Source organism: Macrotis lagotis, chromosome 1 (genome assembly GCF_037893015.1).
Source record: "Macrotis lagotis isolate mMagLag1 chromosome 1, bilby.v1.9.chrom.fasta, whole genome shotgun sequence".
NCBI classification, from domain to species: domain Eukaryota; kingdom Metazoa; phylum Chordata; class Mammalia; order Peramelemorphia; family Peramelidae; genus Macrotis; species Macrotis lagotis.
The window spans coordinates 388,293,924-388,313,282 of record NC_133658.1 but is presented as its reverse complement, the minus strand read 5'-3'; the positions used below and the strand labels follow the sequence as shown (position 1 = coordinate 388,313,282).

Below are 19,359 nucleotides of genomic sequence, written 5' to 3'. Positions count from 1 at the left end.
CCAAAGACTTCAATATTTATTTTGTATTAATCTGATTTATCTGAGTTCATGTTGATTTTCCCCCAGTAGAATGAAGGTCAGATCCTTGAGACAGAATTAACCAGTTTTGTTCAGCTCCCAGAACAATGCCTGGTAGATCAGGAGGCAAATAAATACTCTTTGAGTTGGATCTGAAAAAATTTTAAATTAAAACAAGCAGGGGCAGCTAGGTGGCACAGTGGATAAAGCACCGGCCCTGGAGTCAGGAGTACCTGGGTTCAAATCCAGTCTCAGACACTTAATAATTACCTAGCTGTGTGGCCTTGGGCAAGCCACTTAACCCCATTTGCCTTGCAAAAACCTAAAAAAAAAAAATTAAAACAAGCAATGGGCTTACAAAATTGGGAATTTTTTTCCTTCTCCTTTCTATTCCCCATGTTGTGGGAAAGCTCTGTGTATCCTTGTTTTCTTGTGTGGGTGGAGAGTAAGAGAAGGAAGGGCAGACCACAGAAAACGCAAATAGAGAGAAGTAGGGCTGGGGCTAATATGAAAATTTTATGGTCTGAATTTTTTTGGCCTGTTGATTATGGAAAAGAATTTACAAGACTGCCCATTTAAACAAGAGATGTCTGTTCAGAACAATAAATTTAAAAACCAAACAAAACCTGAAGAGGCCCAGAAAAGAACATTTTATTTTCTATGACAGTCCTTGTAAATATTGGCCTTGGTACCTAATCCCTTCTGAAAGCACCAGGCTTCAGTTGCCAAAGGCATGCATGCCAATAAACTGTATAGTAAGACAATTAGAAGACACCACCTGAAGTTTTCTTGTTCTTTGTGGGAGAAAAGGGTAGTTAAAAAATAAAATTAAATGGAAGACTTGTCAGAACAAGAGACACCTGCTAAATAGACAAGGATCAAGGTCTCTAGAAAGCAGTAATTACCATGCCTGAGGAAATTCTGAAAGTCAAGCTATGACTAAGTATACTCTAAGAAGGTAAAGGAGAAGGGATAGAAGGATGAGAGTCATTAATTGACTAAGACAAGGCTGGACTGTTCTATGGAAGGTGGACAGAAAAATCTAGATAGAAGAGGACAAGTTCACTGCAATCATAATCATATGAGCAAAGACTTACTTTTCAACATCCCTTTAAGGAAAAAATCCTTACATCTTTAAGGGTCCTTTTTTCCATGCTTCTTAAGTAGGTAAATTTCTCCAGGATTAGGATTGAAGGGGGAGAGGACAGCTAAATCTAAGGGGTCCCCAAAAGACCTACTTAGAAGCCCCAGGCAATGAGGCCTTAAACTATTAAATCAAAATTCTGCTAATATAATCAGGGATATTTGTGCAATGTTCTCAGAGGCCTTGAAGGCTTCACAAATTTTATCAAACGCTCAATTTGCTTAGCACAGCACTTTCTTGAAGATCACCCTGAGCCTTTCAAAACTTATATTTCTCATGAGACTGTGTTCTGATTGAAGAAAAAGGTCCCATCAGTCACTTTTACCCAAATTTGCATAGGTCATTGAACTTTTCAAAACACTTTCATATTCATTAGCAGTCACTTTGGTTACTCTTTAACTATATTCTCTCTCTTATCTTTGAACCTTTGCAAAGACTGTCTCCCTTGTCTGGAATGCTTTCCCTCTTTACCTCAACCTTTGTAGAACTAAGATCAACTCAAATACAATCTGCTAAATAGAAGAATTTAACAGAGGGCTATCCCCATTAATTGGTGTCTTTACCATAAAATTATTTTGCATATATTTATCTATGTATGTGTTGTTTTCCCCAATAAACTGAATTATCCCTGAGGTCCAGACTTTATTTCCTTTTTATGTCTTAAACACAACCCTGAAACTGAAACTGTGATTTCATCAGAACTTCCTCTACTAATGCAGATAATATACCTTCTCTGCAATATGTAAACTTAGAGAGTTTATTGGGGTACAGAAAAATCAAGGGACCACTGTGGCAGAGGGAGGAATGAACCCAGGCCACCCTGCCTCCAAGGCCAATCTGACACATTATAGGTGGTTAATAAATGCTTGTTGGATGAGTGGATAAATGCCCCTCCTGTTTTCCTGTGAGGTATACACAGAGTGATATTCTTGTTTCACTTTGCAGATAAGGAATTCTTCAAGACCAGAAGTTGTAGAGCAACATTCAGTAAGTATCATTGGAGGAAGTTTCTTCTTGGGGGAGCTTCTTCTGCCAAAGCAAAAACCCAGTGAAAAAACAAAGGAATGAGATATTTAGAGCTTCTTTATACCATCCAGCTGGAAAGCAGAAGGGAGACCCCAGTGGGCAGGAGTATTCTGCTGGCTTTTACCTGCCACTTCCTCTTGTCCTTCAGGTACAAACATTAGTCAAGTGACTGATGAATTTTGAGGGGATTGGGGATCTATTATTTTGCTGGCAATACTTTATTAAAACCACCTTGCCTTTCCAGCCAATTAGAGTTGAGTCTTGTGTGAGTCATTTATAATTTCATTCTCTCTGTTTTGCCTTCCTGAAAGAACTTAGTTACAACCTGTCATTCAAAACTGCCTGGAGGCCAGGCCATGGTGTAGCAATTAAATCATTCTCTGGAGCCTTGAGAGAGGATGGCTGATAAACGTGTCCTTTACTCTAGCAGTTCATAAAGGCTTCAAATTAGAGCTACAGCTTGTTATTTCTACCAGGGTAGTGGAGAGTTTTCCCAGATGCATAGGAGCCTGTGAAATTTAGGTGAGAATAGTCCAAAAGACATGGACAAAGAGTCAAGCAGAGGAAAAGATGTGAGTAAATTGTGGCCAGCAGCTAGGGCTTACAGTGGACAGTGCTGGATTTTAGGATCTGCAGATCCTTAATTGGAATCTGACCTCAGACATTTATTAGTTATGTGACCTTGGACACACAGGATGGCACAACCTCTCTTAGTCTCAGTTTCCTCATCTGTGAATTAAAGGATAGGAGTTTGAATGTGGCTTTAGACAGTTGATGCTAATTAGCTGTGTGACCCTGGACAAGTCACTTAACTCTGATTGCCTAGTATCCAGGGTCATCCAATCATCCTGATTCATAACTGGCCACTTGACCCAGATGGCTCTAGAGGAGAAAGTGAGGTCGGTGACTTAGCACAGCACCCTCTCACTCAAATCCAATTCACCTCCCTGATGTCATGGTCTTCTTTGAGAATGAGGACATTTTCTATATATTTATATTGAAGAACAGGTGATGATCAGTATTGGTAAAGGAAATTTCCTCAATGAATGTCTTAATTTTAGTGTCTTCCCTCTGAAATTATCTCTAGTTTATCTTGTACATATCTTGTTTGTATAGAATTGTTTGCATATTGTTTCCCCCATTAGACTGTGAGCTCCTTGAGATCAGGTACTGTTTTTTCCTTTCTTTTTATTTCCAGACTTAGTACAGTGATTGGTACATAGTAGGTGACTAATAAATGTAAGTAGACTTGGGTTTTCCATGAGATATTTTTCCAATGGAATCACAGGTTTGGTCCTAAACAACACAGATACATGGGATATAAATATCTAGAACCTCAGAAAACAGTTCTAGCTATGCTATATATCTCCAACAACCTCTACTTCTTAAAACCTCAGTTTTCCTTCAAAGTTCAGCTCAGATACTGTCTCTTACATGAGGCCTCTTCCATCTACTTTGTGTATTTTTTGTTTATATTTATATGTATATATTTTTCCTCAGTAGAATATACATTCCATGAGGGTGGAAACTGTTTAATTTCTTTAAAAATGTGTTTAATAAATGCTTGTTCATTAAATGAGGCAATGAGTAAACAGAACACTTGCACTAGGAGGGACCTTAGAGTTGGTCTAACTCAATGCTCTTATTTTATTTTATTTTATTTTATTTTTTGCTAGGTAGTAGGGTTAAGTGATTTGCCCAAGGTCACACAGCTAGGTAATTTTAAGCATCTGAGGCCACATTTGAACTCAGGTCCTCCTGACTCCAGAGCTGGTGCTCTATCCACTGGGCCCATCTAGCTGTCCCAATGCTCTTATTTTATAAGTGAGGAAACTGAGACCTAGAGAAATAAAGTGCCTTGTCTGTCACAAAACAAGCCAATGGTTCCAAATCTCTCGACTTGGATCAATGCTCTTCCTTTTATAACAGAATCCTCCCTCCCTCCCTCCCTCCCTCCTTCCCTTCCCTTCCTCCTTCTAATAAAGTTTTTAGTGGAATGTTTTTTTTTAATTTAGTTTTCTTCTGGGTTTGTCTACCCAAGACAATCTTAAGTAGGTAGGGCTGGATGACTTTTACTAATTGGTGATTAAACTACAGAACAAAGGTGGCATTTATAACAGGATCACTTCTACAAGTATTGTTTCCTATTACCTTTCCCCACCAATATTTCTTCCCATATCAGAAATGAATCCCTTGTACCTTGGAAAGAAAGAGGCATGACTTACTATAGTACTGCTGAAGGCCACTGGAGACTGGGCACTCTCACATCTTCCTAAGGACTTGTGCCGAGTGTGACACTGGAAATGGGCACGTGCACTCTGGCTCCTCCTCAAGGCCTTGGTTCCTCCAGGGCATCTCACTGTGATGTGGCCTGGCACGGTCCCATACTGACATTTGGTCCAGTCTTCTTCATCTGAATCCAGTTCCCTGTGAGTCTCCAGGCGTTTGGCTATAAAGAAAAGTGCCCCATTACTAATATGGTCAGAAATGTTCATTCTAGAAATACAGTAAATTAAGTCAGTCATCCTGGAATTTATGCTCTAGGGATTGGGGACCTAAAACTGTAACCAAAAGCAGTAATTATAAAAACAACTAGCATTTAATGGCACTCTACAAATAGCACATTCTACCTTCACAATAATTTTGGGGAAGGAGGTATTATTATCTCTATTTTACAGATGAAGAAATTGAGGCTGAAAGAGACTAAGTGCATTTTCCAGTGTTACAGGCAGTAAGTGTCTGGGGCTGATTTGAACTTAGATCGTCGTAATTATAGGGCCAACACCCTATCTGATGCTCCACCTCTTTGGTAATGGGGATAGGCAGAGTAAGGTAGTTCTGCCAAGAAAAATTTGTTGTTCTAAGTTTTAGTATCTGGCCTCAAAGTCAGAATGGGTTCAGGTTTTGTTGCTGATGCCTAGAGACTGTTTGACCCTGAACAAGTCACAACCTTTTGGGACATTAAGAATCTTTCTAAGACTGTAAGTTACCTTCATCAACAAAAGGTGTTCCTCATTTGGAAGTTGCCTATTCTAATGAAATTACAGGTCCAGGTACCCTAACCAAAGTTATTTTTCTCCCAATAACCTCCTGAAATAGATAATACATAAATTATCATCTCTTTTTTAGAAAGCAGGAAACTGAGGTTAAAAGAAAAGTACTCTGTTCAAGGTCCTTAACCAAAGCTTCTTGACCCCAAGTTCAGTACAGTTTTTTTCCCCTAAATGTGTTGTTTTTAGACCCACTGAGCTAGAGGTAGCTCATGGTACAGTGGACAGAATGTTGAGCCTAGAGTCAGGAAGAACTGAGTTCAAATACACAGATACTTCTTAATCTGTGTGATTGTGGGCAAATCATTTAAGCTGTTTCCTTAATTGTAAAATGCAGATAATGGTATATATCTCACAGGGTTGTTGTAAGGCTCAAATGAAATAATATTTATAAAGGTGCTACATCAGGGTCTGGCAGCTACTAGCCATGATATAAATGCTTATTCCCTTTTTCTTTTCTCTCACTTCCCCTTTTTCAAGGATTCGAGGTGCTTATAGTATATAACCATTCTACTACATTTGAAGAAATGAAGGTTGGACAGAGGTTAATTCACTAGCAATAATGCTCTCTCTCCCTCTTCTCTGAATGCTCACAGATTTTTTTCCTACCCTATATGTTCCTCACACTCCACCTTTTCTATATGTATTCTTATTTCCCCTAAACAGACTATCATCTCCATGAAAGTAAGAATGGTAGCTTCCTCTTAGGATGATAGGATCACTGATTCAGAGTTGGAAGGGACCTTTGATACCACCAAGTTCAGTGCCCTCATATTCCAGATGCTGATACTTAGCTGATTTGTACAAGATAGTGCTGTTAAACCCCAGGTGTGGCTCCAGGAGAAAGTCCTCAGCTCAAGTGGGTCAGAGGCCACCATGTCTGACCTGACTGCTCTACTTAAGATCTTCTTTCAATCTGCTTGTGACAGCATAGGAACTTGGGCAGCGGATTCTACTATAATGAATTACCTCCATGAGAAGGAATGGTTTGACAAGTAAAAAAAATTTTGGGGTGTGTGGTGATTCAAATCTGAACTCATTCTGACATTCTGACTGAGTTGTGGAACTGAGGTGTCATAATAGGATGTGCTTCCCATTCCAGTGTCAATAAAATATGTGCCCTCATCATATATAAATAATCCTCTGCATATCAATAACCCAGGTCATAGAAAGAGAATTTTTAAAACATTTCTATAGTTTCTAAACATTTCTAAAAGTTTACAGCTGAACACAATAAAAAAAATACCCTATTAGCTTTGCAAGAATGAATGTTTATAGTCAATAAATACCAAGTTGGAAAAAACTTCAGAAAGGTCAAGCAATTTGACAACTGTCATTTAGCACTGGGGTGAATTCAGATAAGTCATGTTAGACTTCTTTTCTTGCATTTATCTTGCACCCTTTTTCTTCTAGAAAGATGAAAATTACAATGGAGGCCCTTTATTTTAGACCCTCTTACCATTTTCTTGGTGGGAAAACTCATTGCCCATAATGGTGCAACGCCGGAATACCATTTTGTTCTCTGTCAGAGTCCCAGTTTTGTCTGAAAAGATGTACTGAATCTGACCCAGATCTTCAGTGATGTTAAGGGCTCGGCACTGAATGGATAGATCAGCTTCTTCATCATACAGGTCAATGTCATTATGTAAGAAGAAAATCTGACCAAGTTTCACCAATTCAATGGATACATACAGAGAGATTGGGATCAGGATCTGAAAGAAGAATATGCCTTTTATGTAATAATTATCGTTTCTTCCCTCTGCTACTTGCTAGTAAAAAAATTTTGAATCATTGAGGAGATGGAATAATGTTGTCATTATTATATGTAATTTTAGTGAATAAAGTATTCCTTAAATAAGGTAGTTTCAATCCTATGATGCATTTTTCCTTCTGCATCAGGTATAGTTTATCTCTTAACTTTCATATCCAATATTCTTTTTTCATTCCTCATCCTTCTTGATCTCTCTGTAGTATTAGAGACTATTGACGATCCTTTTCTCCTAGACACTCTCTTCTTTTTTTGTGTGTGATGATACATTCTATCTTAGTTACTTTTTCCCAATCATTATCTATATTCTACCCTGTTGTGCAGGGTAGAACCCAGAATTCTCTCCTGGGCCCTCTTTTCTCCTCTTTATGTTACTCTTTCTGCTGTCTGACCATGTCACTCTCAACCCAGAAAGTCACAGTGCTTATGCCTCTAGGATGAAATATCAGTACCTCTGTTAGCCATTTAAATCTTTCATAATCTGATTCCAGTCTAACTTTCCAAGTTTTTTGAGCATTATTCTCATTCAGAGTAACTCAGTTGGCCTTCTGGCTATTCCTCAAGCATGATCTTCCCCTTCCCATCTTGTATCTTTGTATTGCATCTTCCCCACACATAGAATGCAGTCCCTCCTCTGAGAAACCCTAGCTCAATTATCACATCTCTTAGGAAACCTATCCTGCTCCCTTTGGTTGCTAGTTTCTTATAATTTTCCTTCTAAAAGTTACTTTGTATATATTCTTTATTTTCATTATGGATACCTTGTCTCTCCCAACATCCAATAAAATAAATATTTCTTGAGGGTAGAAACGATTTCATTTTTGTCTTTATGTCTGGCAAATAGGTGCTTAATAAAAGCTTATTTAATGAATAAGAGGAGAATGATGCTCCCTCCCCATGACTAGAAATAACTTTCATTGAAGGGAGGTCAGGAAAGGCCCTCATCTTGAAGGGATCTCCCAAACTAGATCTACTAGTATCAAAAAAGTGACAAGAAAGTGGTAGAGAAACGGGAAGAAAACTCTTTACCCATCCACCAAATACCTTGCAGTTTTATGACTTTATCTATTTTTATTAATTATATATAGTAGAACCATTTAAAACCAGAGGAAAGAACTTTAGAGATTATCTGATTGAACTTCCACCCTCTAGAGAACCAAAGAGAAGTAGTTTTCTTAACCAAGGTCACACAGTCTATTGGTGGTAAAATAAGGCCAAGAAGCAAATCTCTGGTTCTCAGTCCACTATACCTTATATTCTATTCTATTCCATAGTGGAGATAGTGATGAGAAAATCCCATGATATTTTTTTTTTCTTTCTCTCAGTCCATTAAGGACTATCTGAACCTATCGGCTACTTTTCATAATCTATAAGAACTCAAGGTCATATCTACTTCACAAAAGAGATGTCCAGCTATAATGCTAGTGGAATTTTGGGAGCAAAACACTTTCACAGAAAAGATTTTCTTTCTCTTAAATGTCTTCTACTTGGTAAGTATTTAGCCTTCTTGTTCTAAAGGCAGCATAATATGGTGGAAAGGGCTTTCTCTGATACTACTATGAGACTTTGGGAAAATCATTTAACTTTCCTGGACCTCTGTTCATTTCTAAAATAAAGATATTGGCATAGGTCATGGATTCTTAACCTGGGGTCTGTAGATTAGTTTCATGAGGTCCGTGACTTTGGATGGCGGCGGGGGGGGGGGGGGGGGGAATGACAACTTTATTTTTATTAACCTCTAACTGAAATTTAATATTTCCTTAAATTATTTAAGAACATTATTCTGAGAAGGAATCATTAGGCTTTAACCACTCAACTGCAAAGTGATTTTCCTAAAGAGCAAGTCTGACCTCTTATTCAATAAACTCTAGTTGTTCCCTTTACCTTTGTGATAAAAATCTTCTTTTTGGCATTCAAAGCTTCCTTCTACATTTCTGGTCTTCTTACATTCTATCAACCTCATATACCAAGTGGTCTGGTGACACTGACTTTCTTGCCTATCTAAGAGAAGCCTTTCTTAATCCTCATTAATGCTCATGCCTTCCTTCAATCTATTTCCAACTTATTCTTTATATGACTTGTTTGTATATATAGCTGTTTACATGTCATCTCACCCTTTTTGACTGTGACCTCTTCAAGGGTAGGGAATATCTCTAGTCTTTTTTTCTTATCCTCAGAATTGGCACTTAATAGATGCTTATTGACTTTCTTAAATTAAATCTAAATATTTCCCCCCAAAAGGCAGCATCATTTCTTCTGCAAAGATGGAGAAAGATTAGTCACTGGAATTTTAAGCTTTTCAATTGGAGCCTTTTTTTCCTACCTGTAGTAGGATGATCATGGTGAGAAACATGTAGAAGCCTTGAAGTGCAATTGGGGGGAAGCTTCCATTAGCATCTGGAACATCAAAGGGGGGAAGTCCTGAAAATTTTCCCTTCCAAAGGCCATGACCTAAAAAGACATAAAAATCAGGCAATAAGGAGGAATCTCAACTTGATTCCAAACTATCAATTCATACACTCTGGTTTCTTCTCGGATCATATAAATCTTTCACCTTTTACAAACTATCAACTCATTCTGCATTCAAATTATGACAAAAGTGAGCAAATTGTTCCTTTTATAGAATCATCTTGGGGATAATTTTCCAATTGTTGCACTTGCCTATGAATTTGTGAACCCTATAACAATTGGAAAGATGAATAAAATACAAATAATGTGGTTTCTCATAATCTCTCTAATGCCATGGAACACCACATATAAAGAAAAGAATATTGGAGACTTAATTTCTAGTCATAACTTTGCCATTAACAAGTCATGTGATCTTTGCTACTTTTGGTCATTTCTGTTCTGATTCTACAATATTAAACTTATGAAACTTGGGACTTCATTTTTTGGGAAAATAATTTAATTTACTTTTTTGTAACATTTTCTTTTCACCTTCTCTACTAAGCTTCTTTTGACCATGTTGCACCTTTATCTCCTTACAGGAATTTTGGATTCTGTTCTCTCTTCTCTCCTGGTCCCTTCTCAAGTAGATTGGATTTCTAGAGTTGAGTTTTTGCTATCTTGCCTGGGACCATCTTCCTGGTGACCATGTTATCTGTGCTTTGTCATCATTCTCCATATATATATATACCATGTTGTCTGTGCTTCATCATCATTCTCATCATATATATATCCCTTTCCCTTAGATTTTGCCCCATAGGACAATGAATTCTGAACAAATTCCACCATTGGATCTCTTGACCACCATTTCCAAATTATATCACAAGGCATATTCCTCCTTCCCTGTTTTCCAGTTCCCTTTCCCTTTCCTTACTGTTTTTTTTAAATTTTTATCTCCCTTTCTATCTTTTGCTCTTGTTGTTCACATATAGAAATGCTGATGATTTATGTGGATTTATTTTATATCCTGCTACTTTGCAGAATTTGTTAATTGCTTCAAGGAGTTTTTAGGATGATTTTCTCATTTCCTCTAAGGCTACCATCATCTGCAAAGAGTGAAAGCTTTGCTTCCTCATTGCCAATTCTGATTCCTTCAATTTCTTTTCCTTCTCTTATTGCTCAAGCTAACATTTCTAATAGTCTATTGAATAGTAATGGTGATAACGGGTATCCTTGTTTCACCCTTGAATTTATTGGAAATGCTCTGAGTTTATCCTCATTAAAAATGATATTTATTGGTTTTTAGATACTATTTATTATTTTAAGGAAACCTCCATTTATTCCTCACTTTCTAGTGTTTCTAATAGGAATGGATGTTGTATTTCATCAAAGGCTTTTTAGCATCATTGAAATAATCATATTATTTCTGTTGGTTTTGCTATTGATATGCTCAATTTTGTTGAGTGTTTTCCTAATATTGAACCATCCCTGCCTACCTGGTTTAAATCCTACCTAAGCATGGTATATTATCCTAGTAACAACTTACTAGGAATCTCATTGCTAAAATTTCATTTAGATTTTTGCACCAATGTTCATTAGGGAGATTGGTCTATAATTTCTTTGTCTGTTTTGGTTCTTCCAGGTTTAGGAATCAGCACCATGTTGGTGTCATAAAAGGATCTGGCAGAACTTCTATTTTTTAAATAAGTAGAATAGGAATTAATTGTTTCTTAAATGTTTAGTAGAGTTCACTTGTAAATCCATCTGGACCTGGAGACTTTTTCTTAGGAAGTTTATTGACAGGGTCATCACTCTATTTCTTAACTAGTACTGGGCAGTTTTTATGACTGCCACTTTTTAGTTTTAGATATGGTAGAGCTGGACCACCTTCCTTTATGTTTTTTTCATCAGTTCCCTTGATATTCTTGACCTTTTATTGTTTGTTATTCCACCCCCCCCCCAATACTCCCTCCATCAAGGGAAAGCAAGCAAAGAAAAATCTCTCCATGATGTTTCTGTAGCCATTGGCTACTTGAATTCTGTTATGCCTATGAGAAATCATTATTCAGACTCAGGAAAGCATGGGTGGAAATAAGAGAGAGAGAGAGAGAGAGAGAGAGAGAGAGAGAGAGAGAGAGAGAGAGAGAGAGAGAGAGAGATGAAAGAACAGCCAAGCAATGCTGGCTGGGCCACAAGTTGGTAGAGAAGACTGTGGCCTCCTTACTGTTTTTTTCTTCATTAGAATATAAATTCCTTGAGGGGCCAGGGACTTTTGCTCACTTGTATTTTTATTTGCAGGATTTAGCACATTGGTACACAGTAAGCTGTATATGCTTGCATTAACTATCCTTTGAGACCTAACAATTCCCATCTATCATCTCGCTATCATTAATTCATCATCCATCTATCATCTATTCATCTATCTATCTATCTACCCATCTATCATCTATCCTATATATCTACTTACCTAGCTATCCAATCATCCATCCAGTAGATTTAGTTGTTACCTGGGAATTTTTTCCAAGTTGAGCTCTTCCCTCCCTCTACCTCCCTTATCCCATACTTTGTTCTTCAGTGAGAGCCGTTTGGCCAACCTATTTCTGGAGGGAAGATATATTAAATAGTAACAATATTTAAATAAATGATTAAGTGCCAAGTAAGAGGGATAGATGATTGTTGCTATAGGAGGAGGGATGAGTCAAAATGAACTCCAATAGTTATGGAAAGTTTCATAAAGAAGATGGGAATTGGATAGTTAATGCTTTTCTAAATTCAAAGTTGGTGTGATGTAGGACAAAGAGTATTGGTCTAGAAGTCAGACAACTGGGTTCTCAATTCAATTCTTTCATTAACTACTTGTGTATGATTTTAGGTGAGTAATATAATCTCTCTGTCTCAGTTTCTCATTTGAAAATTGAGGGAATGGAATAGGTTTTGCTAAGGACAAGATTATTTCTAGCTCCTACTTTCAAAGAATCTATAAAGAAGGGAGAGCATCCTTGACAAAGAGAATCTTTCTTCAAAATGAAAGTGAAAAACACACACACACACATGTATTTGTTCAATTGTTTCAGTGGTATCTGACTCTTCATGATCAACTTGCTTGGGGTTTTCTTGGTGAAGATACTGGAGGGGTTTGCCCTTTCCTTTTTCAGCTCATTTTACAGATAAGGTAAGCTGAGGCAAGCAGGGTCAAATAACTTGCTTATAGAATCACATAGCTGATAAATGTTTGAAGCCAAACTTGAACTCAGGAAAATGAGTCTTCCTGACTCCAGCACAAGTGTTTTATCCACTGCAGTGCCACCTAGCCATCACACACACACACACACACACACACATTTATTCATATAAAGAGAGGTAGAAAGATGAAGCCTGTGACCCCTTTATAGATCACAGTGTTGAGCACTGTAATTTATATAATACTTATTCATCCATAAAGGAGGAAAATGTTTTCACCTTTATCATTTTCCAAATTGAAAACATCCAGAGGCATTTAATGAAGTTAGATAACCCAGAGAGGAAGAATCAGACATAGCATGACCAGTCAATACTATCAGCCTGGAAACCAGAAACATGGCAGGGAGAATTGCTTCCCCTGGCAGATATAATGCCATATAATACCACATTAGAACACAGAGGAAAGTTCTGAGAGACTGAGGTTTTGAAAAGGAGATGTTTACCTCCTGTTGCTTTGTACACTACCCTAATCCAGGTAATAGGATTAATCCTACTGCACTGCCTAGGATTTTTAATTAACAAAGTAACCAAGGGTATTATTAAAATACTCTTTTGTTAGGATATTTCAGAGCTTTAAGGAGGGAACTTTGGGTGGACTAGAAGGAGAGCACAGAAGAAAATCCAAGGGGTTTTGCCACAATGATTGGCTGACTCTCTTCAGTGGAAGGATTTGAAGGAAGTCATGGGATCAAGAAAAAACTTGAGTTTCAGATTTCACTTCTATGAATCTCTCTTCTGATCTATAAAATGGACATGTTTACCTATTCATCTCCCAGGGTTTTTGTGAAGAAAGTGTTTTATGAATTGTGAAGTGCTATAGAAATGGGTTATATAGGGTCAAATTAGGAGTGAAGCAAGTGATTAAATAACACATTAAAATATTCTTTTATTATGATATTTTAGCGCTTTAAAAAAAAAGAATCGTTGATGAACTAGAAGTCCAGAATAGAAGAAAAGTTAAAATATCAAATCTTGTTTTGTGGCATGGTAAATAGGTTGACATCCTGGCATACCAATTAATATAAAGAAGATTTAACTTGGACAACATCCTAAAAGGTTTATTTATGGCAGTTTCCAATTCTTTTATCCCTGTGTTGGAGACACCATTAGTAAAGAACTCAGATGTAACAGTCTTTGATAAAGTTTGGTACAAGAGTCACCTTCCACAGAAGCCTTTCCCGACAGCCCCATTTAGGAAACAAATACTGGTCTTCTCCTAAATTATCCTATTTCTTTGGTATATATTTTGTTTGTGTTGTTTATATATGTATGTATATATATGTATATATGTATTTAGAAATATATGTATATATTTGTGTACACACTACATCTCTATGTGTTGTGTCCTCTTGAATTGTAAACTCCTTGAAGGCAGGGGCTATTTCATTTTTTTCCTTGTTCCCTCAGCAATCACCTCATCATTCAACTGGAACTATTCTATCCAAAGTGACCAGTGATCTAATGCCAAAATCTAATGGCCACTACTCATTCCTCATACTTCTTGAATTCTCTGAAGGTTTGACAATGTCACTCACCCTTTCTTCCAGCACATACTCTCTATTCTCTCTGGACTTTTCTCTCTTTCAGTTCTTCTGTCTTTCTGATTGCTATTTTTTAGTCTCCTTTAAAGATTATTCATGTAGCATCCACTAAGTATGATGTCCTAAAGCTTGGGCCCTCTTCACTTTTTCTTTTATATTTTCTCACTTGATGATCTCATTTATTTCCAAAGGTTTAATTATCATTTCTTCAGAGATGATATCCAGAGCTAGTCTCTTTCCTGATCTCAGTCCTACACCTCAAAATGCCTTTTGGACATCCAAAACTTATGTCCCATAGGAATCTGAAACTCAATATATACAAAACAGGACTCATTATCTTCTCCATCCCCTCAAACCCTCCCTTTTCTCCAATTTCCTTATTGCTATTGAGGGCACCATTATCCTCTCAGTCATACAACCTCAGTGTTTTTCTTGACTCCTCATTTTTATGTTATTATAACTAAGCAATCCGTTGGCAAATCTTGTATATACCTTTAAAAATTTTGTAGTAGATACCACCTTCTCTCCATTCACACAATTATCATCACTCTAGAACAATCCCTAAATACTTCCTGCCTAGATTAGTGCAACAATCTTCTAACTGGTTTCTAGTCTCAAATCCTTCCCCACTGCAATCTATTCTCCAATCAGTTGCCAAAGTAATTGTCCTAATGTGCAGTGCACTCCCCCTGCATAATTCCCCACCCCTGAATTCATGTTGTTGTTGAGTTGTTTCGATCGTGTCCAATTCTTTGTGACTCCATTTGGGGTTTTCCCAAAAAATGGTTTATCATTTCTTCCTCCAGCTTGTTTTACAGATGAGGATATCAAGCAAATGGGGTTAAGAGACTTGCCCAGGGTCACACAGCCAGGAAATGCCTGAGGCTGGATTTGTACTCATGAAGATGGGTCTTCTTGATTCTAGATCTGATGCTCTATCCTCTGTTTCACCTAAATGTCCATCTTGAATTCTAGTGGTTCCTTTTAACTTTCAGAATTAAAAGCAACATTTTCTGCTCAACATTCACAACCTCATCCCTTCCTAACTTTTCCATTCTTAGACTTTATTCCCCTTCATGAGCAATTACATTAGCCTGTCTGCTTTTCCTCCCATGTAAGACATTTTTGCTGTTGTTTACCAAGCTTAGAATTATCTCCATTTTCTCTTATTTTTAATTTCCCTGAATCTCTTTATGATTCATCTCAAATTCCGTCTTCTGTGGGAGGCCTTCCCAAGGCTTCCAGTTACTGGTCCCTTCCTTCCTGAAATTGTTTAGTATGCTGTATATGTATGCTGTAGATACCTAATTATTTATATATTCTCTCCCCCATTTTAATGTAAGCTCTTAGAAAGGAGAAACCATTTTTTTGCCTTTCTTTATATCCCAATCATTTAGTCCAGTTGTTTGCACAAAGTAAGTTCTTGATAAATGCTTGTTGACTAACTATCCTGCCATAGTGATTGGCAGATTTCTATTTGGAACTTAACTACTTCTTCATTGTATTTCATTCAATTGACAATAAAATAATGACAAAAGGCTATGGGGAAGGATGCTGGTCACCTCTTCAATTCATAAATTATAATAGTTTTTTTTTTTTCAGATGTGCTTGGTGTCCTTGGTAAGAAGGTAAAAATCAGAATTGCTGATAGTGTTGCTTTTTAATGAATTTAAAGTTAGAAGATTTGGATTTGAATTCAGATTCTATTATTTACACCATAAAAATTTAGAACATTGTACCTTGGATTTATCATCTGTAAAAATGATAGATTTATATTAGGTAAATTTATAGGGCTATCCAGTCCTGGACCTTATGAAGTCCAGACCCAGGGTCTTGACCCAGGGTCTGAGGGCAAAAGAGAACTTTGTAAATAGGAGTTGATGCTTTTTGAATGCTCCATACCTATAGCTCCAATGAGGCACATGAGGAAGAGAATTCCCACACAGAAGAAAATATCGATGTTTATCCGACGTTCGACCTTGCTGCGCTTGTACCGTGGGCCACTATTGTTCAGCATAGCTTTTGTTTCATGGCCTTAGAGAAATAAATGGAAAAATAGGCAGTTAGTGCACTGTGGCAAAATCTCAGGAGTATACTGGAGTCAGCCTGAACCAGTAATGAAACTGAGCATTTATACCTCAGAAATATGCAAATGCTACACATTTTTTTTTATTGTTTTGTGGATTGAAAAGACTTGGAAAAGTGAGGCAGAAAATGAGAATAATAAAGATTAAACCTAAAAGTGTCTCCTGAATACCTTTTTTTTGAGAGTTTTACTAGGTAAAAAAACAAACAAAAACACTATATATCTGCCTTCAGGGAGCTTTTAGTCCAATAGGCCCTTATTTTCATAATTCAATAGGATGTTTAGTTCTGTCTTAAAGAACACTAAATTTAATTTCCTCAAAGATGGATCAATGGCAACTGTAGGAAGGATTTATAAGAGGAAAAAATTGAATTGAGTGAGTGATTCTAAGAACAGCTGAGGAAAGTCTGTGCAAAAGCATAAGGTTAGAAGATAGATCATCAAAGAAAAAGGGAAATAGGTGAGTTGATCTAGAATATGGTGTGTGAGAGAGAATAATATGAAATAAGTCTGGAAAGTTAGACTAAAACTAGCTTGTGAAAATGCAATAGGGACCAAATGAAAGAGAAAAAAGTCATTTATTAATTGGCTTCTATGTGCTAAGCACTGTGAGTAAGCCCCGAGGGCAAAAACTCAAAGAAATACCCTGCCAAAAAACCCTATTAAGTAAAAAAAAATCATCCTAAACTAGGGAGCATGATAGACTAACTCGTAGTTCATTGCAGAAGTCTAGATAGAAGGTGATGGGGGCCTGCATTATGATGGTAACAGTGTTAGAGGAGAGAAGGGGCACATATTAGAAATATTACAATGGTAGAGTCAAGAGAACCTGCCAACAATTTGACTAATGGGTGGTGATTATGATGGTAGTGAGGGGAGGGGTGTCAAAGATGACCCCTAGGTTGTGAACCTGGGTGAGTGGGAGGATTGTGGTATCCTTTTCCAATGGGTATGGGACAGAGAGGGATGAAAAAATATCAAAAAGATAATGAGTTCAGTTTTGCATGTGTTGACTTTAGTTCAGGATGTAGACAACTTTCTCAAGCGTTTTAGACATAAAAGGGATGAGAGATATAAGATGATAATGGGGATGGACTGATCAAGTGAGGGTCTTTGAGAATGGAGGAGGTATGAATAAGAAATAAGCATGATGAGTATAAACCAATGAGGACACTAGTTTGGGGAAAACAGAGAGTGTTTGCTCAAAAAAGGTATTAGGGAAAAGATAGAGGAAGGGACAAAACAACTAACTTGGATCAACAAACTAGTTCTAGATAAAAAGAAAAATAAATAGGAGATAGAGCAGCTTGGGTCTTGATTAAGCAGCCTTCTAAATTTTAACTATGGCATTCTCCTTGGTAGTTGGATTAGGAAATGCCAGTCACATATTTCTGTGCAAAATTAAAGAAAAGCAATATGTCAGATCCAGCAGTGAGCAGTTTTAATGTTATTTAGCTTGTCACTTACATGGATTTAAAGTGGCAACAAAACAGTGGGAAGGAAAAAAAAACCTTACGCTTTATTAAATTAGATTCAAGTTGTTTCAGTTGTAATAGCAGGATGCATGTGAAATCTGAACAGGAAGTCTGTACTAATGGAATAGCCACCTTTCAGTTTGCCAAAAACTAGTACAAATCCTGCTGTTCACCTCTCTCATTGGATAACACCACTACCTAAGACCCAGTGGAAAACATTAATACTTAAACCCTCATCACCACTTTGGTCTCTTTCCCCCTTCCAGGTTCACTGGCATTCATAGTAGGTTTACTAGGCACTCTATATTATAGACAAAGGTTGGTGAGGAGGGAGTAGCAGGCAGGTGGGTAAGACTAAAGCAGAAGTGAGAAATTTAGGAGAGAGAAAAAGTCAGAATTATCCCCATAATTCTAGGAGTGCCATTAAATTGAGGCAGAAGGAGTAGTTGCTTCCTGTGTTAGTACCTGGAAAAAGATTCAAAGAAAGGCAGAAAACAGACCCTGCTCTTGAAGAACTCATCATATAAATAATTATGTACAAACATGTTATAGGATAAATAATCAATAGAGAGAAGGCAGCAGATTCTCACTTTCTTCATTTGCTGAACTAGGTGATCTCTAAGGGCACCTTCTAGCACTAAATCTGTGATCCTATGAGCTTGGAACATTGGAAAGGGCATTTTAACTATATTGGTCTTAGTTTTCTTCTCTGTAAAATGAAGCATATGAAGTGATCTATGATTCCTTTGACTTTTGACTTTCTGAATCCATGAGATTACCTCATCTCTCAATGTAGTCCTGAATTCTCATAGCATTTATTGTCCAGAATCCTCATTTGGGTACATCATTATGATTTAAGAAATCTTTTGAATCATTACTTGACTTTTGTTGTATGTACATATTCTTAGCGATTCCAACTGGCTTGGAAACTTAAGGGCCTGGGCTATATATAAATTTTGTATGCATAGATATTTAAAGAACTGAACCTTTTCTCAAATCCTAATGGCTTCATTGTGATATGAATGAGGCTAGGGTTTCTTGATGACTGTGCCATTCAGTTCCATTGAACTCAATTATAAATATGTTTATTTAGCAATGGCATTGTGTCAGGCACATAAATGTAGGGTCTGGTCAGTGTTGCAGCTTTCACTTTTTTTATTCTTTATTTTTATACCAAATAAAGTTCTCAAGACTGCTCTACTTTAGGGGCAGCTAGGTGGCACAGTGGATAGAGCACCGGCCCTGGAGTCAGGAGTCCCTGAGTTCAAATCCGACCTCAGACACTTAATAATTACCTAGCTGTGTGGCCTTGGGCAAGCCACTTAACCCCATTGCCTTGCAAAAACAAAAACAAAAAAAAGACTACTCTACTTTGGTTGTGAGAGTCAGATAAAGTAATGCATGTGAAAGCACGTTGAAAAAAGATGAAGCCCTTCATAAATGTTAAGGGATTATTATTTGGACATCATATTATTTGTCTTCTCAGTGGGTGGGGGAGGCACTGGAGGGAAGGAGAGAATTTGGAACTCAAAATTTTAAAAATGTTTGAAAAAGAAAAAATAAATTCTAATCACTTAAAAATAGATTAATATTACTGGGTCATTAACAATTTTTTGGGGTATATTC

At 37.1% G+C, this 19,359-nt stretch overlaps 1 protein-coding gene across 1 annotated transcript in view; it reads right to left on the bottom strand.

The window, feature by feature from the left end:
* LOC141502212 (phospholipid-transporting ATPase VB-like) overlaps positions 1-19,359 on the bottom strand; it is a 102,285-nt gene that overhangs the window by 51,371 nt on the left and 31,555 nt on the right. Inside the window, 4 exon segments of the mRNA XM_074206868.1 lie at positions 4,414-4,637; positions 6,698-6,950; positions 9,330-9,457; positions 16,075-16,206. Coding sequence (XP_074062969.1) covers positions 4,414-4,637; positions 6,698-6,950; positions 9,330-9,457; positions 16,075-16,206 — 737 coding nt within the window.